General features: G+C 38.0%; 2 protein-coding genes across 3 annotated transcripts in view; one reads left to right on the top strand and one right to left on the bottom strand.

The window, feature by feature from the left end:
* The window catches only part of akap12b (A kinase (PRKA) anchor protein 12b), a 50,423-nt gene extending 48,589 nt beyond the window's left edge, over window positions 1-1,834 (top strand). For both annotated transcript variants that reach the window (XM_073853240.1, XM_073853241.1), the window contains one exon: window positions 174-1,834. The gene's annotated coding sequence lies outside the window, so the exon portion shown is untranslated. The remainder of the gene's footprint in view (window positions 1-173) is intronic.
* Window positions 1,835-5,942: 4,108 nt separating this feature from the next.
* Window positions 5,943-22,663, bottom strand: zbtb2b (zinc finger and BTB domain containing 2b). The gene is made up of 3 exons (XM_073816484.1): window positions 22,351-22,663; window positions 18,535-18,715; window positions 5,943-9,096 (listed from the first exon to the last, which is right to left on the bottom strand). The coding sequence occupies exons 2-3, from the start codon at window positions 18,705-18,707 to the stop codon at window positions 7,686-7,688; spliced, it is 1,584 nt and encodes a 527-aa protein (XP_073672585.1). The 5' UTR covers window positions 18,708-18,715; window positions 22,351-22,663; the 3' UTR covers window positions 5,943-7,685.
* Window positions 22,664-23,305: the final 642 nt, after the last annotated feature.

Here is a 23,305-nt window from a genome sequence, read left to right as displayed (position 1 = left end):
TTCTAACAAGTACAATAGCTAACTAGTGATGCTGTGTACACTGAACATGACAAACCCTCACAATACACCGCATCAGGTGTAGAAATGCTAAAAGTAAACTGAAAATATGTTGCAAACAAAATGCTAATGTGCTCGAATTGTTTGTTTTTTCTTACATTTTTTTTGTCTTGCAGTCTGCGTGTAAAAAGCAGTCACATGACTGGGGCACAGAGCTTTCCGGAAAGCAGGAAGTGAGTAGCAGCCATGGAGGACACTAAGAGACAGTGCATAAGACTCAAGGCCAATCTCCCTTCTCTCTCTCTCTCTCCTTTAATCCATCCATTCATCCCTCTTTTCCTTTTTCCAAATTCCCCAAAACTCAGCTGCCATATCACGAGGCCTCGTGCCTCACTGGACTCACTGAGGGATGTCCCCTACTCCAACTTTCCTGTGTTTTGCCAAATTGCATCAGATGCCATTTTCCCATCTGTATCTTTTGTGATGAACATTTTTTTATTAGTTGTCAGCTGTTTGTCGAATGGAAAGTTTATGTATGTGTGGATCTTGTATGTGTATGTGTCTGTGGTGTTAAAGTAGGAGGGTTGTTATTTTTTGTATATTGTATTTATATCTAAAATATTCTCTCAACCCTCTCAAACATGTTCTAACCTTCTAAAAACCCATTGAAGTCATGGTCATGCTGGTGTAAAACTACAAAATATTACAAAAAGTAATTTTAACAAACATGGTACAGATACACCCTCTACAGCTAAAGCAACTGAAAAATCGCATAATATGCTGTGGCTGTAATGTGAAAATGAAGTAAAATGAACTCTGAAACACAATGTCCAGCCATTATCATCTCCGTTCTCACTGTAGATATACCACTTCTTCGTCTCTTACTGTGAAATGTTGTCTTTTTATTATGTATATTTATCATGTACAATCACAATTTCACCATTAATGTGTGACATTTAAGAGTCTGATGTTCAGTTTGATTTGCTTTTAGTGGTACCCTGTGAAAATAGACGAACACGATGATGATAAAGGCCTGCATGAGTAGGAAACGTTTAGAAAAGGATGCTATCATCCTCAATGTGCACTTCACTGTTTAACGGCCTTAGCGAACGCATGTTTCAACACCAAAAATGCACCTGAGGTTAGAAGAAAATTGTGCGAGGAGAATTGCATTAACACCGTGGATTGGAAAACTCTCCAACACAGGTTTCACATGGTTTTGATTCACAGATATGTGGGTATTCAGTAATATAGTGTAGGATATTTCTTGCATTCCTAATCTCTGTATCAAGGACTGTTATTTCTTTGAAAGACGTAGTAGATGCCTTATTGTCAGTCTCTTTGAAATGAGTATATTATAGCCATACATGCAGACAGGGATTTTAAAATCAAATGTAAATGAGTGACAGATGTTGAGGGTGAGCTGTTATTTGATCTTTAATAAAGAGGTTATTTTAATGACAATGCATATGGCGAAATCCAAGGAGTTGAAATATATGCTGGTCAAATGATGAAGACTGTACAGGGGTGCGTTGTTATGTTGAATAGAAAAACAGCTTTGCTACTACTGTCACGCTTTGAATGAACAGCCCACTCACATTCTTTTTCTTAGCTTTTTATAATACAGTCTACTGTGAAGCTCTTTAACATTTGTACAAATTGTATACCTATGTACCTTAAGTCATATTGTAATATTAACAAATAACCAATGAAAGCATTACAGAATGTTATATACCAGTAGCATGAGCCTCACCTCTTTTTGTATTCTTCAAGCTGTCAATAGTATGGATACAAAATCATGTCTATATTTCATTCAAATAAAGCTAGTGTAAATCAAGCTCGCCTTTTTATTGCTCTCTGTTCTGGTGTGTATTGCTAGGTGTTGGGAGGAGGATACAGAAAATACATACTAAGAAGTATATTTAACTGAATTGGCATACGTTAAATGTAATAGTAATATTTAAGCAGAGTTAAAGTTCAAAGTTTTGGTGTACTGTATAGTAGTTGTACCAGATAAAAACAACCCAATGGTGCCACCTTGTGGCTCACACAACCTGACTTGAATTAATAAAACTGCTGTTTACATAAATTCTATTTTTGTTATAATTGTGTTTGTATCACATGGGTGGAGGATACAAAGGAAATAGAAAGGTTTCATTTAGAAAAGTATTCTAATACACTACCAGTCAAAAGTTTTTGAACAGTGAGATTTTCACTGCTTTTCAAAGAAGTCTCTTCTGCTCACCAAGCCTGCATTTAATTTGTCCAAAGTACAGCAAAAGCAGTAACATTTTGAAATGTATTATTTAAAATAACTGTTTTCTATTAGAATATATTTAAAAATGTCATTTATTATTGTGATTTCAAAACTGAATTTTAGCATCATTACTCCAGTCACTTCAAAAAGTATTCTAATATTCTGATTTGCTGCTTCAAAAACATTATTATTATTATGTTAAAAACAGCTGAGTAGAATTTTTTCAGGTTTCTTTGATTAATAGAAAGTTCAGAAGAAGAGCATTTATCTGAAACAAAATCTTTTGTAACAATATAAATGTCTATATCATCACTTTTGATCAATTTAAAGCATTTCTAAATAAAACTATTAATTTCTATCATTTCTTTTCCCCAAAAAATCTAAGACTTTTGAATGGTATAGTGTATAATATTACAAAAGCTTTTTATTTCAGATGAATGCTGACCTTTGGATCTTTCTATTTATCAAAGGATCCTGAAAAAATGTACTTAACTGTTTTAAATATTGATAATAATATTAATAAACGTTTTTTGAACAGCAAACCAGCATATTAGAATGATTTCTGAAGGATCATGTGACACTGAAGACTGGAGTATTAATGCTGAAAGCCTTGCTTTGCTTACATGAATACATTACATTTTAAAATATATTCAAGTAGAAAGCAATTATTTTAAATGATAACAATTTTTCACAGTATTACTGCTTTTGCTGTCCTTTGCATCGAATAAATGCAGGCTTGGTGAGCAGAAGTCTTCTTTAAAAAAAAACAGTAAAAAACATCTTACTGTTCAAAAACTTTTGACAGGTACAAAATTGTCTCTGCAAGAGAATGTTGTGAAATATTACCATTTAAAGTACATTTTCTATTTTAATATTTTAAAATTCAAATAATATATTTAAACATTTTTACAAATTAAAATATGTGTACAATTTTATTTACTTGTTTGTTTTTTACTGAATAGAAGTATTAATTTCTTAAAGAAAAAAAAAAAGTACCCCAAACATTATTGTGAAAACTAAAACGCTTGAATATACCAAAGAGAACTGTTATGGAAGCCCGTTTCCGCCAGGTCAGAAAAAAATTCATGCCTTAAAAAGTCAAAATTATGACATACTTAAGTCGAAATTATGACTTACTATGTCGAAATTATGACTTTAAAGTCATAATTATGCGATACAAAGTCGAAATTATGAGATAAAAAGTCGATATTATGACTTTAAAAACATTGATCTAGGGCTGAGCGATATGGCAAAAAAAAATATCACGATAATTTTTTTCATATCAGTCGATATCGATAATTATCACGATCAATGTCAAATCTTTATATCTATCAATATTAAAGGCAGATTTTTACTCCTGAATGAAAGAAAACCAGATAATTATTTATGGTTTATTGTCAGAACATGACAAATACTTTCCAAACAATGATCAATTGAGGTAGAATACAGATTAGAATATTACTAGTAAAATCAACATCAATAGAATACAATATTATTAATATTAATAGAATATATAAAAAGTTTCCTGTGTATAAAAAATAAGACTTGTAATATAATACAACACTTGTAACATGACTCTGAGAGTTAAAGTGATTTTTGAGTATATTTATCATTCAACAAAAATAAGAATAGACAAATCTTTTCAGCATGCCAATCCCTCTGTGCAACTGATTTAACACATTTTGTAAAATGTTTTAGCTGTCTGATAATATAAATACAAAATAAAAAATGGTTCAGGGCTCTATGCTTACTTTTCTTGCTAGGAGCACTAGTGCTTAAAATATTTAGGAGCACAGTCAAAATTTTAGGAGCAAATTCTAAACAGTAATCAAAACTCTGATAAAAAAAAAAAAGTGCCTTCCTATTACTATATTCGACCCCTTAAAGTGATTTACAGGGAAATTTTGTTTTTTACCTTTGTTTTTACCCTTTCATATGTTTAATCAGGCTCAGAGGTGAAATGAATGCAATCAAAATCATAAATTCATGTTGAGATTAATGTTTTTAGTATAAAATTATGACTACAGAAATATTAAAGATTTAAAGATTTAAATACTGAACAGATCTGCCAGCAGATGGAGGCAAGACACTGATTTAATTACTGAATCATATTCTTTTGATTCGTTCGAACGGATGATTCATTCGGGATTTAAGCAAGTGACTCTCTTTATGAATGGCAAATTGAATCATTTCACTAGATTCGTTTAAAAATGCACGTTTCATTCATAAACGAAACACCGCTGTATATATGGTTTGTGGAAAATAAGGTATCTAATGTTTTAAAGTACAAATTAATGTGAAAGCAAAATATCTAAGATTGTGTTAAAATTAAAAATGAATGCATATTGAAAATATTTTAATTCTAATCAATTATTTAAAAATTCTGAGCAAATTAAACGTTTAATCCTGTCACGTCTGTGTCCAATTAAAGACCCAGTGATTCAATAACTCACTCAAAAACATAAGACATTAGGTGTGTTCGAGCTCATGCTGCGCTGCGCAGACCGATCGGTGAGATTAGCCGAAAGCAGTCGGGGAGGAGCTGAAAACGGAGCCGTGAAGTCGGACAAATTGGAGATCTCGTTGCTCCTTCAAACATGGCAGATCACGTGGCGTTTGCCTACTTTATTGCAGATTAACTGGAAGCTATAGAAATACCTTTTTTGTTGGAAGAAATGCAGCACATGCAAGTAAAGCAGCAACTACAGATTTCAGCATCAATCAATGTTGACCACATTAGATTAAATGTCTGTGACATTTTAGTTATTCCATAAAAAATATTACTTAAATATGCAGCTGAATACTATAAGTGGTCTGTATGAAAAAAGTACAATAATAAACTTATGCACAAATCCAATATAAAGAATTTAAGGGAAAAAATGTACTGCAGTCAAAAGATCGTAAACTATTTACGAAATGGCATGCAAATTGATTTGTTATGCACAAAACACGCGTGATTATCGTCATGTGGTGAATGTGGCCAATCATGAGAAGCTGTGACGTCATCACAGCCTGGCGCAGTCCCTTCTGAAATGTTGCGCTGGCTGAGCAAGCCGGCTGTTCTCGAAACGCTCTCGCGTTACTTTGATGCCACACGTGAACGTCACGTGGCGTCGGCGCCGGTTCAAATCGGACAAAATTTCTAACCGGCATGCACTACTTCAAGTCAGCCGCCGATCGGTCTGCGCAGCGCTGCATGAAGTCGAACGCACCTATACATTTGTCACCACCTACTGGCATAAAAATTTAATCAGCAGATTAATTAGAGCAAATCTCTTTAATGAGCAAATTCAAAATAGATCCGTTTTAAAACGTTTAACGTGTCTTAGTGGAAAGGAGAGTGATAATAAAAAAAACATACAGTATTCAGATTATTTAATATAAACGGAACTTCAAATGGCGAATCATCTGATTCAAAACGGAAGGCGTGAAGTGGTCATGTGGTCAGTGTGTTGAAATCATAATTTCGATTTATCTCGTAATTATGACTTAAGTCATAATTTCGATTTTTAAGTAATAATTTCGACATAGTAAGCCATAATTTCGACTTTGTATCTCATAATTATAACTTTTAAAGTCATAATTTTGACTTTTTAAGGCATGGATTTTTTTTCTGACCTGGCAGAAACGGGCTTCCATAGGACTTTCAACATCATTGAAGTGTATATTAAGGAAGTAGACATTTCAAAAACATAAGGATTTATTATCATTATTCACAATGAAAATGCAAAGGAAGTATTTTTTTTCCAGAGACAACTGTTCATGTTCCTGAGGAGCGAGAGATCACAGTATGCTTGCCTTGGCTTTGGGGTTTGTGCGTTTGAGGGGGCACCTTTACCCCTCACCTCCCTAAAACTGCCTCAAAGAGTAACATCTTGCATATGTACAAATAATAAAGAGTTGTAACAATACTACAGAAAAAAAATGACATTGCATGAATGATTACACTTAAGAAACAGGAGGCCTTGTCAAAATTAACATTACAATTTAAAAAAAAATCCTTGTAACAAAAAGCAAATGGCCATTCCTGGGCTCCAATTAGCTATTCAGTAGTAACTTAACTCACAGTGCTCTTACAGAAAAATATTTAGCACTGAATGTAAATCGCCCTGGTTTTAAATGACAGACTTTTCCTGATGTAGCACAAGTATATTGACGAAAGTAGTCAGGGATCTTGATATCAGTGCTTTTACAGCATGACCTCACTGTCAGTTTCCTTCAAACAAAGACAGCCAGAGATGACAAATATACACACACTTGTGCTACACTACAATGGAGAATATTCTACAGTAAATGCATCGAACAATATACAACCTCTGAGATTATAAAATTCTTTGTAAATAAAGCACTGTACATACAATTAGAAAAGTTATATAAAACTCAAAAATAAGGAATTTAAGAGCATATTCAAGCAAATCATTTTATGGCGAAATCAAATTCGGCGCACAGCAACAGAAAAATCTCCCTTCGAGCGGCGTTATGTACACGTGTAGGATTGGCCACAGTGTTTTCCAAATTCACACACAGTAACAACTTTGATTAAACACACAGCACGACTGTAAACATGTTGAACCACAGTGAGAGCAACACAACCAGATTGCTGATGAGCTGCCGCCGCCGCCAACCAATTCCACAGCATGGATGTTTTTCATTTAGGCGGCGTTGGCACAAAAAGCACTGTAACAAACTGACAATAGTGGATAATTAGGCAACTACATCGTGGGTCACATTAACAATATAAATGGTGATGTTCGACAGGTAATCTAGCACTGCATGAAGGTTATCTACAATTACACCTTGCTCTTGCGAACCCAAAGCATGTAATGAGAAATTAGAAACGGCGTCGGAAAGAAAAACTTTGCGATCGGTGGAACTCCTTGGAGGCACTGGAAGATAAAGTTGACTTTGATCCTCAACCCTTTGATGCAAATTTCAGGTAAGTCTGATATTGCATGTCTGAAACCGGTTGAGGTAGTGAATACTCATCCTAAACCAAGACCCACATTTAGCTGCTCAGAAATAGACATTTGGTGCTGTACCCATAAACTAATCATTTTGTGGCTTTATTATATTTTAAATATTCTATTAAGTTACCAATCCAACCTAATGAGGGCTTAGTCTGATGTGAACTACTTCCTTTTCCTGTAGACCGTTAGACAGAGGAAGAGCTTCAACCGCAACACAAACTAAGAAATGACCCAAGTAACCAATAAAATGCTTGAAGATATACTGTAAATCTGTTATAAATATACTAACTAAATGTATGAGTGTTAAAAAAGCAAAAAGTAGAAGCTTTTCAGTAGAAGTAAAATCCCCAGAAACTAAACAATATAACAGAATCCATCTGTAGCTTAACTTCTGATCATAATTTACCCACAATTCAAATGCAATACATTAAAAAAACAATACTTTGAAGTGGATGAATGCGAAGCTACTCCACAAAGACTTCCTCGGTTTTAATGGGCGTTATCAACGGCCCACCGTTGGATGAATCTGAGCCTTCGTCTTTGGCCAGGTTGTCACTGTTCATGCCCATTTCTCCAGGCGCTCCACCCGAGAACACGCCCTGGTTGAAGCACAGGTGCTTGATCACCTCATTTGGGCTGGAGAAGGTCATTTCACACACATTGCATTTGTACGGTCTCCCAGAGGAGCCGAGAAACAGCGCCTCCATTTGGCTGGAGTCGTCTGCGGCGCACAGCTCCATGCTCTGTCGGTCCACCATTGTGTACGCTGGCTCCGAGCCCAGATTCATGCAGACGTGCCGTGCCGCCTGATTGGCCCGACAGAAGCTCTTGCCGCAGGCGCTGCAGCGGTACGGCTTTCCCGTATGGATGTACATGTGCTCTCTCCAGTGGCTCTTCTGGATGAACTTGCGGCCACAAGTGGAGCACTCATATTTCCTTCGCTTCACTTCCCGCTCCATGTCAGCCGCACCCTCTAGGTTGTCAATATCGGCAATATCGGACGGAGGAGGTGTATCCGCCTGGGGCTGAGATGTGCACAGGCTGACTGCGGTCGTTGTCGGGACGGGCATGGCAGTTTCAGGATGTTGCTCGCTGTCACTGGCAGCATCCACGATGATGGGAGTGGCTGCAGCGGCTTCGCTGCCTCTGAGAACTTCCTCCACCTCTGGCGTGGCGGCACCTCCAGTTGGCATTGGGGAAGCCGCACCGACGGACTCCAACACCAGGGGGAGCATAGCCTGAGTGTGTAGAAGCAGGTGCTCTCGTAAGGCTCCTCGCTGGGTGAAGCGGCCCCCGCAGACGTGGCACGTATAGTGCTTCCTCAAAGAGGAACTTCTTCTCATGATGCTAGGCTTCACATGCAGAATGGTGTTGGCGCTCAAGGAGCTCGATGGGGCCTCACTTGCAGATGTTTCCGTCTCACCACCTTCCCTCACAAACTGACTGGTGCTAGCAGACGCTTCTACCTCCATTTCTGACAGAGCTTGCCTGTGCTTGGACACAGGCCGTGTCAGTGAGGTAGCTTTGTTTGTGGTTACGCACTTCCCATCGAGCAAACTGCCAGCTTCCAAGTCGAACGGCGAAGAGAGATGCGTTCTCGCTGAGAGGCGGCTTGAGAGCGTGGCCTGTTGGTCTGATATCTGAATGCCATAAAGAGAGGATGACAGGGGAAGGCTGACCTCAGGATGTGGCTGAGCCACATGGCTAGCCAGACTTGCCTCCTGAATGAGAGGGTACGCATGGAGGAATTTGACGCCCTGCTCCAGGCGAGCCGGGTCGATAAGCTGCGTCGCCAGTTTTCCGGTGTACATCAGATTGAGGAGGTAGCTGAAGATGTCGGGCTGAATGTCAGCAGGCTTCAAGCGAACACAGTCACTGGTTGAGAGGATAAAGAAACAGATTTAAATGTTGAGAAAACACCCATTTTTATGCTATAGAAATGGAAAGAGCACATTTTAGCACAAACCATTATCCCTAAATAAGGCCTTTACTGTATATTACCCATTAAAAAAAAATCAATTATCTAAAAAAGTGTTTAGACTAATATGAACAATCCGCTGGTATCAAATATCAAAATTGGCTATATGTAGAGTTGATAACTGTGTATTTCCTCTATTACAGTTTAAATTTAGATGATCTATAATGTTACTTTAATCTTTTAAGTTGGAATGCACTATATGACTTTTGCCTCAAATTGCAGACTGGACTACTGGACTAGTTGATGCTAACTGCCAAAAGTAAGAGCCAGTCCAATTTGACAGATTTCACAATAAAAAAAAAAATCATGTAGTGCTTGATGGGCACAGACTCACAGACAGACTTTTTCTTTGCCTCACACTATGATTTGTGTCCAATCAGAGGATATTAAACATCAGTGGTGTGCGATGGTGTTCTGAAATTAGGAGGCAAAGTCATCATGCTTCAGTCGCATTTTCTTGTTTAAATAAACATTACTTACACTATCAGAAAAAGAAATATAAATATAAATATATATATATATATATTCTACTTTAGATTTTTACATTAACAATGTCATCAATATTCTACTTATTAAAGCAAAGTATGAATCTTATCAAGTTAAGGTCACTGCACACGGAGTCCATTTTGTTTTTTTCATTCTTTTTTTTATCAAAATGCTTTCTACAGATGCAAAAACGCAGAAAATTAACCTGATCTGAATTTTTTTTTTATGACGGACAAAGTTTTGGAGGCAGTGTGTACACATGATTGACACAACATGAGGTCGTATTTATTTTTTAACGTGCGGAAATTTCGGACTCAGTGTGCAATGAACCTTCAGTGGTTTTAAGCATTTATTCCAAAACAGTAACTCGAGGCAGTAACAATTTAAACAATATGTTTTATTTGTAAACTTATGTTCAGTTATTCTTTTTAATAGTTAACTTTTAACCATTTTTGGATCATCAGTCATCAAAGCTTGGTAAATATTAGCCACGGACACAGATTTAATGTCACAAGCTGACTAACTCACTAAAAACTCCCACAGATCATGTTTTAATGCCATTTGACTTACACTGCCCTCCAAAAGTTTGGAAACGCCCTAGAAAAGTGGAGTTTTGAACAATACTGACATGAATCCTTTTTAATTTGTGATAATTTTGCACTGATAAGGGACAACACAAACTACAAAAACATATTTTATTACATAAACAGTTTATACATAGAAACAACTTAAAATTTCGATTCATCAGAATATCCACCATTAGCAGCTATTACAGCTCTGCATAATCTGGGCATCCGAGCTGTCAGTTTATTCAAACATTGCTTCATATATTACTCTAAGCCTCCTGAAGGATTGCCCAAAGATGATTCACACTTCTAAACACTTCTTACGGTCCAGTTCCTCCCATAATAGCTCAATTGGGTTGAGGTCGGGTGATTTGGGAGGCCATTCCATGACAGACATGATGCCAGCTGACCGTTTCCTCTCCAAATAGGATTTGCACAGCTTGGAAGTATGCTTTGGGTCAACGATAAGGATTTATGCTGATATTGCCTTTGCCAGTGGTGTTTCCAAACGTTTAGAGGGCAGTGTAACAAAGTGTGTATATATATCTAAGCTAAGTGTGTGAATTGTTTACTTTTTTTAAATTAGCCTTCCCATTAAAATTATTATATTGCTTATTCAGACTGATTTGCAAATGCAGAATGAGGACAAGAGGTGGGATTTATCGCATGAACCAATCACAGCCGATCATAACCAGCCATGTAAAATTATATTGCGAGGGAGGCATTCCGTTCTTTCACATGACTTTCCCCCATTCATTCTCGATAACCCCCCACCAAACTCACTGCACACTTTAGGGGGTCTGTTACAACTCAATGGGCTCAGGGGAGGCGAGATAGAAGTGGACTCTCATTGTAACTTTACCTGCTGTTGATGCTGTTGGAAAAAAAAACAGCTGATTTATACACTTAAATGTTATATTTTGTAATACTGTCGTTGTTTTGTTTGTTTTTTTCTTATCCCTAGCCTCTTCTTTTAAAAATGCTTTTAGAACACATATTGTTTTCATATGTCAGGTGTCTCCTAGCATTGAGGGTGATGTTACTGAGCAAGTTTGTTGTGTTCAGAATGACATGAAAGTCTGGTAGCGTGTGATCTTCAGTCTTTTAGTGTATAATGCCAAAATCTCTTAAAGGGTTACTTCACCCCGAAATGAAAATTGTGTCATTATTCACTTACCCCCATGTCGTTCCAAACCCCTAAAAGCTTTGTTTGTCTTCAGAACACAATGTAAAATATTTTGGATGAAAACCGAGAGGTCTGTAACCGTCCCATTGACTGCTAGGTAAATACCACTGTCAAGGCCCAGAAAAGTATGAAAGACGTCATCAAAATAGTCCATCTGCAGGGTTCAACGGTAAGGATTTTTTCAACTGACCCGATCGGACCAACCAAAAAAAAAAAAAAAAAGAAAGTTAATAGTTATTTCTTAGCCACATTTTAAATAATGTGTTAAAAAATTGTAATTGTGTTGTAACTAAATTTATGCACAACAGTATGTCCAGGTTGATGGTCCCAGATCAGCAGTTAACTATACATAAATGGAGGACTCCTATTAAAGGAATGTTGTTTCAAAGAAGAAAATTAAACAATATTAGTAAATAGTGTTATTAAGCAGAATTTATGTTAAAAGTTTTGTTTTTACGGTGGTCGTCCATGATTTTTTTTTTACCTTTGTTTTTACCTTTTCATATGTTTAATTAGGCTCAGAGGTGCCATGAGTGCAATCAAATTCATAAATTCATGTTATACAATTCTTAGTTTACATCTTAGTTTGCGATATCACAAAGCTCTATTATAATCAACGGCGCTCTCTATAACTTACTGCACAATCAATCTCTTATTTACACTCTCTCTACACTTTGTTTATGAAAGGATTCGTGAGATATGTCTGTGATACATTACTCAACTAGGGTTGTGACGATGAGGAAATTTCCCCACCGGTTAATCGGCATGTGACAACACCGGTAATACCCATAGACATATATAGAGAGTAGACGCCCCATCGACCGATACTGCCTACTGGCGCTGACGAGACGTGGGGCCGCCATCTTGGACCGGTCACCCGCTCCACTCAGTGTAATCTGTTTGGCAGGTGTAATGAGCTGTCAACGCATTTAATTAATCATACCTCACGGAATATCGAACTGATTTTCACGCGGTTTTATTTGCTGCAAAGGTCATAAATATAGCTGTGAAACATGACACATGGTTTGGCATATTTTAATATTGATAGTGAGCTTAACAGTAATATAATGAATATCTCCGTTCTTGTGATAGTATTGGGTCTTTTAAAAGGGTCTAAAGACTTACAACATGGACTTAAGCACTTCTAATGCGTTATGGTTTGTATAGTTTTATTCTATTTTCACTTGGCTGTTTATTCATTTGACATTGTTCATTACTGATATTCTCCTTAATGTAGTCTTACCATGCTGTTGTTATATTTTGTTGTGATGGTAAAATGAAGCTTTTCGAAGCACTGAGGCTTTCCCCTCAACTGTATCGTAAAAAGGTTCATTACTCGAAGCTTTTCAACACGTTGTACACTAATGACATCTTGTGGTCAAAGGTGGGAAAAGTTGCCTTTGCGTCCCAGATCTCAAAGCGATTTTGGACAGTTTCATCAAATACATCAATTTGTGCTACGAAAACTGTCAGAAATAAAAAATAAAAAATAAATGTAATTTTACTTGAATTAATCTGTAAATAAACTTTTTTATAAAATTCTAAAAGTATAAGCATGGTTTATGTAGGCATATATGTTCAAAGTGAATTAACTGTTAAGTTGACTAATATTATTATTTAGAAGTGCGTGTGAAGCAAGGATAACTACAAAATTATGCACAAAACTACACATGTACATATTTATTCGTATTATGATGTATTCTTAACAAAAAGCGAATGACACTTGAAACGCGTTATTTGAATCAGAATATGAAGCAGTCACGTGGTTATGGCAAAACGAATCAATTGCTTAAACTCCGGTACAGTGCTTCACTGTGAGATGTTTCGTTTTTTTGATACAAGCTTCGAAGCTTCGGTGTTAAACGTCACATCACTAATATTTTGCTTGAATTGACATTGTTGATTATTGCTGTTTTCCCTCATTTTTATTGTTTATTTCATTATGCTATTGACTGAATTGACGTTGTTCATTTTTGCTATTCTCCTTATTAGCTATAATCTGACATCTCTGTTCCCTGTTAAATTTAAGTATTATATTGTTTTGTATTTATGTCACTTTGGACAAAAGCGCAACCAACCATATGAGGTGTAGGCTATGATAGGAATTTTGCAAATCACACACTATAAATATGATAGAGAAGCAGAAACAGATAGTGACGGTAAAGGTATTTTAATGAGTTGAAGAAATACTATATTACATTAGAGTCTACTTGGAGTATTTCATTTTCTCTCGCTCACACACATATAACACACACACACACCTATCCTACACAGTGTTCAGGCATGTTCTCTCACTTCTGCTGCTGCTACGCGATGTAATGAATTCCAGAGTATGCCCGGTCCAAGATGGCGGCCGCATTTCTCGTTTCCAGCAGCCAATGTGGCGTCTATCTCTATTATGTCTATGGTAATACCGGTATCACCGTGGGGGTGGGGATTTGCTCTTTTTTCTGCTTTTAAATAGCTTATAAATGCGTGCGTATTATACTTTCACTTTCAGTTTTGCGGGAATTGGCAATTCGGCGTCAATTATTTTAATGGACGACAACGAAACTACAAAAAAAAAAAAAAAAACTTTGAACCCAAAATATTGCCAAACAGGTGCTTTTGGACACTAAATCGTCCGCCATTCTCTTTCTGTAAATTCGACTCCTCGCACAGATAATTAACACGGCCAATTCACCATCAGCAATCACACTCCGTATCCAAGCACTACAAGAGAATCCCTTTAAATAGCCAAGCAGTCTTACCTTCATCATCTCTTGTTTTCAGCATCCCTCTCCCTGGGCAGGGGGAGTGCCCCGTGCTCGGCCAAACATGCTTAACTTTTACGCTGTTTATTATATGTAAGCGCGAACTCCTCACGTGATAAATGAAATATGACGCAATGTAGCTATGTTCAGTTTTTAATTATATTGCATGCTCTCGTCTTAAGTAAATTATTTAGAATAATATTTTCCATTCAATTCAAATAAATGTTTAATAAAAAAACGAATACATAAAAAAAAAGGTGGAGACGGTGTCACGGTGGAAAAGTGATGTCACCGGTGTTGCGTCTTAAAACCGGTAACACCGTCAACACCGTCTATCGTGGCGTTGCAAAAACGCGTAGAAACCTTTGAAGCTCCACTAAGCGCAAATACAAATATGCTGATGGGGTCAGTCGCACATGGTGCTCCTAAATATTTTTTTCACAGTCGCACGTAGTAATTTTTAGTCGCAAATGCGAGTTAGAAACAAACGTTTTCTTTTTAGCTTCATAATTTGATGTTGCCGCCATGTTGCCGTCTCTTCGCTGTACTGGTTGTTACCAGGTTACGAAAAAACAGTGCTTACAACATCCAATCAGATAAGAGGAACCGAAAAGCAATATGGTGTTCGCGACATCACAGAGAAGGTAGCATTTAAAGCCTTTTAAACACAAGCTGTTTCTCGATTCTAACTGTGCGTTCACACCGCCGGCGGCGAGAGCGTCAAAATTCGCTCTGGCCGCCCTGCAAGCAACGCTATAGAAAGATTCCTTGACGCTCTGACGATCGAAAGCTTGATCTTGTATTTAAAGCGGCCGCAAAGCAAACAAGCATGTCGATCTTGTGCAGACTGACCACAAGTTGGATGTAAGTTAGTTAACCATATTAAATATTTTAAACATGAAAATAAGAAATTGAATTTAATTGTAGTTACATGTTTGCTAACGAAATAAACTAATTAAAAGCCATTTGTATGGTGTGGGTTTTGTGTTCATGGTTAAGTGCAAACTTAAAAACAGGGACACGTCGTAGATTATGGGGAAACCCGCCACAGCAATAATTAGCTTCTCCATTTTCCTTGGGAACTAATGTGGCCGGAACCAAAGTTTACAGGACTGCGTTCTTTTGAAACCTCTCAGCGGTGAACTTCTACATTCCGATTGGTTGCCGCCGAGCCGCGTCATAGCTCATTACCATAAAGTTGACCTGACTTCAACTCTCCCCGACGCCCACACCGCCCAAAACGCGCCGCGCCGCTCTCGCCGCTTCTCGCCGCCGGCTCACATTGAAAATGAATGACTTCCGGCCACTTTGACGCTCTCGCCGCCGGCGGTGTGAACGCACAGTTAGACTGTATTTGCACGAATTTAACAAACAGTCGCAGGCAAATTAAACTTTAGTGACGATCCTGTCTACTGTCCCGAGCGTCTCGCACTCTGGCCCCGGGCCATCGGGCAGTCCTTATAGACCAATTATCAGCCTACGTCACACACGCGTCACGCTGGTTCAACTGCGCATGTCGGTTGCAAAAGACGACCGGAACCGCTATAATGTCCCGTTCCAGGCAACCCGTTACTCGTGTTTTTCCGATCTTCTATCAGTGAAAGTGCACCCAAACGACAGTCAAACCCGTGACTTCCCACTCGTGAACTCGTACTAGATCGATGTGCTCCCAGTTCCGAGTTCTGACGTGACATAGCCCGCGAAACCACTATGTCAGCACCTACGAGTGCGGTGTTTATGCAAGAGGTACACAGTGAAAAAATAGACTTTAGGACAATATAACATTGCAAACAAATTAATAATAATGTAATAATAATAAATGCGCTCAGGCAGTTTGGAGTGACTTGCCTGGAATGCTACAAAGATGTGAGTCGTGATTTGAAGTCCTGATTTACGAGTTAAAAAACCTGCCTGGAACGCAGCGTAAAACCCGAAAGAAAAATCAGAAAATGAAGGAAAGACAACCGTGAAAATGTTGTATTGTGCAGTGGGTAAAGTTACACGGCTAGTCTCGTAAGCTTGGCTACTAACGTTAACAAGTTATAGCGAACTATCCTACTGTCAGTCACTAACGTTAGAATACACTTTTTGTACAGGAGATCGGTATCCATTCGTCACTTCTGTCTTTTCCTACTCAACTCAACCCAGTGTGAAATAAACAAAGGCAAAGCAAAACTTAAATATTTGAGGTAAATATTGTCTCTTTATTTGCTAAGAGGGATTAAATTGCAGGCATCAAAATTCAGATAATTTATGGCAAGTAATGTCACATCGTGTTTTTAAATTAATTTGTTAGACATTGATCGTTTTTGTATGTCTGCATTGTGTTGTGAAGCCTGTTGAGGCATGCTTTATACATGTAATTTGCACTTGACTTGATTTGGGTACACGATTACATCTATGGCAAACGGATCTGTCAGAGCAACCCCACTCACTAACGTTAATTTCGTTGAATAACCATTCTTATCGTTGGGTGACAAGCTGTTGTAATATGCGGTAAACATTTTTTTAAATAACATTAATCAAAATAATCTATAATAATTTAGAATCGAACTGTTTTGTACCATATCCGTGTAATTTCCTATTCGTAAACGCTATGTCTCCCGGGTTTTCTGCAACCAAGATGCGCGCGCATCCCGGATGTTTACAAACAGATAATTGGTCTATAGGCCTATGTCACGCAACAATTGAATATCGCAGAACGTCTCTGAGTGGGGAGATGGCAGTTCCGGTTAGCTTTTTACAATGGCGGAGGCCGATAAATACCGCTGGACCAAGTCTCTCCGTAACTTGCCTAAAGTCACCTACAACGACGTGGTTTGGATTGTAAATGAACACTCTCAAGTAGAAACGTCCAAACTTAGGAATAGTTTGCCGAAGGTTTTAAAAAAAAACACGCTAACATAAATTGTAGAAAATTAAACCGACAAGTCACAGCGGCTAGGACTATAAATCACATTTATTATATTCTGAAATACTAAATTGCATTGCAGATTATGCAGTTTTCTGTTGCTACGTGGGCGCTCAGTTTTTTTTTTTTTTTTTTTTTTTTACATTTAGCCAAAATATAAAGATTCTCGACAACAAATGCTAGACTAAGACACTCTTCTCATCTCCTCGAATGCAAAAAAACATTAGCCTTTATAAATACAGTGCTGTATTATAAATACAGAAAACATGTACTTTTTCAATCAACAGTTCTTTATTTACCTTAAGTCTGCAAACAAGCTGAAATGCTTCAAAAAGCGCGCCGCACTTCATTCACAAGAGGCGGGAGGAATAATACGGTTTGACTGACAGTTTAACGAGCCAATGGCGTCACGAGGTTTAGTGGCGGTGGCGCCGCTTACTGACCCAGGATCAGTGAACCGTGGCAGTTATATTTCCGATTTGAGCTTAAAGTATAGGAAAATATATAGCTTGTAGCTTTTGTTGATGCTACTTGATCAAAAAGAGAGCTTAGCTACTGAAAAGCTATTTGATTCAGAAAACAGCGAAGCTACCACCACGCTACGCTACTGAGAAATGTAGTTAAGCTAGAAACTAGCAATGACCGGAAGTTCTTTTTCCCTACTCCACGTTCCGGAAGCAGGAAGTGAGACAGGCCTATTGTCGAGCCCTGATCTGTCATCAGTGGTTCAACCAGAATTTTATGAATCGTAATACAAGGATACATTTTCTAAGTTTATTTGTGCTTTGATTCAAACAGCATATCCTTGTGACGCAGCTGACAGAGAACAGCATACGTTGTTTGCATCCAGGGGATACTATCCAAAATGGCGCTACGGTGGGAGACAAATTATTGAATAAAGTCGTTATTTTTGTTTTCTTTGCGTACTAAAAGTATTCTCGTAGCTTTGTAAAATTCTGGTTGAACCACTGATGGCAGATGGACTATTTTGACTATGTCTTTCATACTTTTCTGGGTCGTGCCAGTGTTATTTACCTGTCAGTCAATGGGACAGTTACAAACCTCCCGATTTTCATCCAAAATATCTTAAATTGTGTTCCGAAGACGAACAAAGCTTTTACGGGTTTGTAACGACATGGGGGTAAAGTGATTAATGACACAAAAAAAATCATTTTGGGGTGGAGTAACCCTTTAAGACTTGAAAAGTCATGTAGTGCATTCCAGTCTTTTTCATACTGCACAATATAATGTAGTGGTACCTAAATTTACTTATAGCATTTAAAATGAATGATTTTAGTTTGAAGTGTTTTATTTTATTTTATTTTTTTAGACAAAGCAGTTCAAAATGTTTATATTGGCTATTTATTAGTTATAACATGAGAATAATTATCAGGCACAAAATGGACTTTCAAAACCACACATAAAGTTGTTACCTGTCCTGGTGTATAAATAGCATTCTGAAGTAGTTCGAGAATGCGGCCAATACGGCCTTGTGCGCTTTGAAAAACACATCGCCGATGGCGACCGTGCAGTCACACAGGAAGCCAAACTCCCTCTGCGCGTTGAGCTGCTGCAGAAGGATAAGACCATGATTGGCCAGCTCCATACTTCCACCTACACAGAAAGGGCCAGAGATGACAGTCAACTTCCTGTCTACTACAGACCACAATGCGCACACACACACACACACACACACACACACACACACATACACACACACACACACACACACACACACACACACACACACACACACACACACACACACACACACAAAAAGACTTGAGTGAAAGAAGGCTGTTAGTTGTCTGTTGATGTGGACATAATCAGCAGTGAACAGTCGTAAATAGGAATCCAACACTGTTAAACCAAACAATAAGTTAAACTCTAGGACACACTGTGAATATGAGCAGGCTACTATTACTCATAGGTAAGAGTTTAAGAGTGTTTAAATCTTTAACCCCAAGTATAACATTTTGGCACACAACTCTTCACATTGTGTTAATGTGCTGTTATTTAAGCAATCGCATTTAATTACAGTGCTTAAGCACAGCAATTCATTTACTAAAGCCTAAACACAATTTCTTCTACTATTTTCTTAATGCTGGCAAATCTACATCTCAATCATATTTAAGACTAAGCAATTCCTATTGATCAAGCTGAAGGAAGGTTTTATTGATTATGCATTCTCAAGACATTTACAAATAGAATGACTCTAATTGTGGAGGGAAAACAACAAGCGGAAAACACAAGTTTATCTAAATAAGACTTCTGATGGAATGTCCATTAGAGATTATGTTTAAGACAACTGGTTAGATAACATAAAAACATTCAGACTACCATGTGATCTCAACATTGTAAACCTGACAACATTGTCCCAACAAAGCAGTCAGATACAGCCAAGGGCCAAACATCTGAGGCAACCTTTGAACACTGAACCCTGATCCCTGAGGTTATTAACCCTCATCTACCAGAACCAGCTCAGTAGCCTCTGTGCCTTGAATGTCCATTAGCCTGAAGGTCAATCACAGGCTTTGTGTGTCACATGACTCGCTCTTCAGGGCAGCATTCCTGAAGCTACTTCCTCTCAACCCCTCTTGAGTGGAGATCGGACAAGCCTACAAAACCTACAGACTCACTGCCATGGGGAGTAATGGCACATAGCTGTGTGTAAAGTCTTAAAAAAAAAGAATTTGTTAATAGTTTAAGTTCACATTAAGACGGCTCCTTTCAATCGTCCAATCGCACCAGTGATTTTGGAATATACTGACACCTGCTTGTTTGGATGCATGAAGTAGGGCTGGGCAATATATCGAACGATATTGTGAGGCGCGTTTAGTCAATGAAGCCGATGCTTTGATTAGTAGTAAATCTCGAAATCTCGATATCGAATGCGATATTAAGCTCGATATGGCGTAGCTTGTCAGAGATTTACGTCTCTGTGTATCAATTGCCGCTCCAGCGGAACCTGAGCGGAACGCACGTGATGGAGATTTACTACTAATCAAAGCACCGGCTTCATTGACTAAACGCGCCTCACAATATCGTTCGATATAGCCTATTGCCCAGCCCTAGCATGAAGTTCGTTTACTATTTGCTGATGACGCTTCTCACCAAAGTAGTTTGTCTTATATTTTGTTCATTGTTGTTTCTTTTTCTGTGTCTTACACACATACATGTGACCCTGCACCACAAAACCAGTTATAAGAAGCACGGTTATATATTTATAGCATTAGACAACAATACATTGTATGGGTCAAAATTATTAATTTTTCTTTTATGCCAAAAATCACTGATATTAAGTAAAGATCGTGTTCCATGAAGATATTTTGTAAATTTCCTACCGTAAATATATCAAAACTTAAGGAAGGAGGAAGGAAAGGAAAGGAGGTGAAGTGAGGCCAAATATGGTGACCCATACTAGGAATTTGTGCTCTGCATTTAACCCATCCAAGTGCACACACACAGTAGTGAACACACACACACACACACCGTGAACACACACCCGGAGCAGTGGGCAGCCATTGCTGCGGCGCCCGGGGAGCAGTTGGGGGTACGGTGCCTTGCTCAAGGGACTCACCTCAGTCGTGGTATTGAGGGTGAAGAGAGTGCTGGTTATTCACTCCCCCCACCTACAATCCCTGCCGGACCTGAGACTCGAACCTGCAACCTTTGGGTTACAAGTCCGACTCTCTAACCATTAGGCCACGGCTGCCCCCTTAATTTCTGATTAGTAATATGCATTGCTAAGAACTTCATTTGGACAACTTTAAAGGTGATTTTCTCAATATTCAGATTTCCAATTTTCAAATAGTTGCATCTTGGCCAAATATTGTTCTATCCTAACAAACCAAATCAATCAAAAGCATTAATGGAAAGCTTATTTATTCAGCTTTCAGATGTTGTATAAATTTCAATTAAAAAAAATTGACTGGTTTTGTGGTCCAGAGTCACCTATAAGACATTCTCGGATTCAATCCCAGAATAAGCCATTAAATAAACTGACCGGCTACAAGGTAAATCACAATATTTATAAAATTTGATTTAAACTTAACAGATTCAACAAGAGAAAGAACTACAATCTCATCTCTCTCACTGCAAATGGCATAATCGAATAATAATTAGTAGTCTAGGTACTTTTCATCTTACTTATTATCAGACATACTACTATTGTTTTTCACCTACTGTATAGTAGGTAAGTAGGCATATTTTCAGACACTGGGTGACTTCTACACCATTTGTGGTGCTTCATGGGTGTGGACGAGCACTGAAGAGTTCTATGCAATTCTGATTGGTGGAGATTTCCGCTATTAATGTAGACTGGTGTCTTGAACAAAAGCATACACCATCGACTAACAACCTCACAGTACAGATTTATAAATTATTGTTAAAGATAATTTCCTCTATGGAGAAAATGAATGGGGTGTTTAGTTCCAGAACAGACTGTTGGCCACTACTATTCACTGCATGTGGTCATGTGATGTCAACATGGCAGCACTCATGAGGAAGTAGAATAAAACAGCCTTTTCTAAAGGACTCATATGTTGTAATTTCTTTGATAATTCATAATTTATTTTGTGGAAAACAATTTTAATTAGCTAAACTTATTAAGTGACCCTTTGCCTCTAGCATTCCATTCAATAAGTCACCCAGCATTTGTTTAAATATATAGAGACAGTGACAAGACAGATTTTATCCAGGTACATTTATAAACGGTTTACAGGTGTTTCCTGGCACCTAAATATAATATATATCTTTGCAGTTCCACACACAGAGATTACACGTCTAACTTCCAGCTCCAAACCAATCGCTTCAGCTTTCGTTCTCATTGTGGGTTTGTAAACTGGCTCCTCCCACTACGGAGACACGTGGAACGGACAGATCTCCCGCAGAGACCGACCACTTCCGCAATCTGTTTTTCTTCGCAAATAGAAAATAAACCGTCAAAAACTGAAATGTGATGACTGATACGATTACGCGCAAACGCTCCCTGCTCTATCAGCACACGATCCAGCGAGCTTAACGTGAATACAGCCGAAAATTCACAACAATAACAGCGATATAACCCCAGAACGGAGCTTAGCGAGCATCAGAGACGAGAAGCAAAAATAAACGGAGCTTCGTGAAACGGACACACACACATACACGGGGGGAAGGGGTGGTCACCGAATAAATAAACTAAACGAAAAACAACAAACACAGAAATTAAGCAACAAATGATAGAGGTTAATGGGTGTAAACACACGTACCTTTCCTCCGCTCGAGTGTGTGGAGTTCGGTGAGTTGTTGTCTGTTACCGGGGGACTTGTCCGTTGGGCTCGCAGCTGCTCTGTTCCTCTCAAACGCAGCATTGGCGGCGATGGTCGTCGGTGTTTTCCGGTCGGGTTACGTTACAATCACATGACTGTCTAAAAGGGCTTAAAAACAGCGGTTGTAAAACCCACTTCCCTGGGATGCCAAAACAAACGGTCTTTGGCGCTAAGAGCCGCCAAATGAGTGCACTGGTGAACGTTACGGGTGTCGTTCTCCTCATGTGTGTTCACGGTGCGGCGGAGATGAATGTTGAGCAATCATTCAGGGGCGACGATCGTTGGTGAACGTTACACATAAACGGATTTTACTGGAGTTGGATAGCCGTAGGTCACGCTACCCACCCCCACATGAAGATAACGTATCGAGACAGATACACGCAGAAGGGCTATTTGCATTTCAGTTGACAGACTGTGCACTTTTACAGCCAAGAGAAATGGGCTCACGAGAAATGAGCGTATTATTTGGAGCACGACGATTTCACACCCACAGGCTGCAATAAACTTAATGAGGCTTATTATTTGTTTAAATATGTATAATCAGTATTAAACGTATTTTCAACAATATGTATATTTATTCACGTTCTTTGAGCGAAAGCGACACAAATAAATTAAAATATTGAATAAATATATATTGAAATAACACAAATATAACGTTTATATTTTTTTATTCACTCATTAATGAATGTTCAAAAATGATAGAAATTAAGTAAATAAAGACTTTAATAAAAGTATGATTGGGTTGGGTTATTTTAGTTTTTATTTAATTTATTACAAATCTTATTAAACATCGTTTTTAAACGTTTTTTTTTTTTCCCACTTTTTTTAATACTTTAAAATATACTTGTTTTAAAATCTTTATACCACAATAAAATGTGACCCTGCCTGGACTATA

Source organism: Garra rufa, chromosome 13 (genome assembly GCF_049309525.1).
Source record: "Garra rufa chromosome 13, GarRuf1.0, whole genome shotgun sequence".
Lineage (NCBI taxonomy): Eukaryota > Metazoa > Chordata > Actinopteri > Cypriniformes > Cyprinidae > Garra > Garra rufa.
The sequence above is the reverse complement of the archived record's forward strand: the minus strand, read 5'-3'. Positions and strand labels throughout refer to the sequence as shown.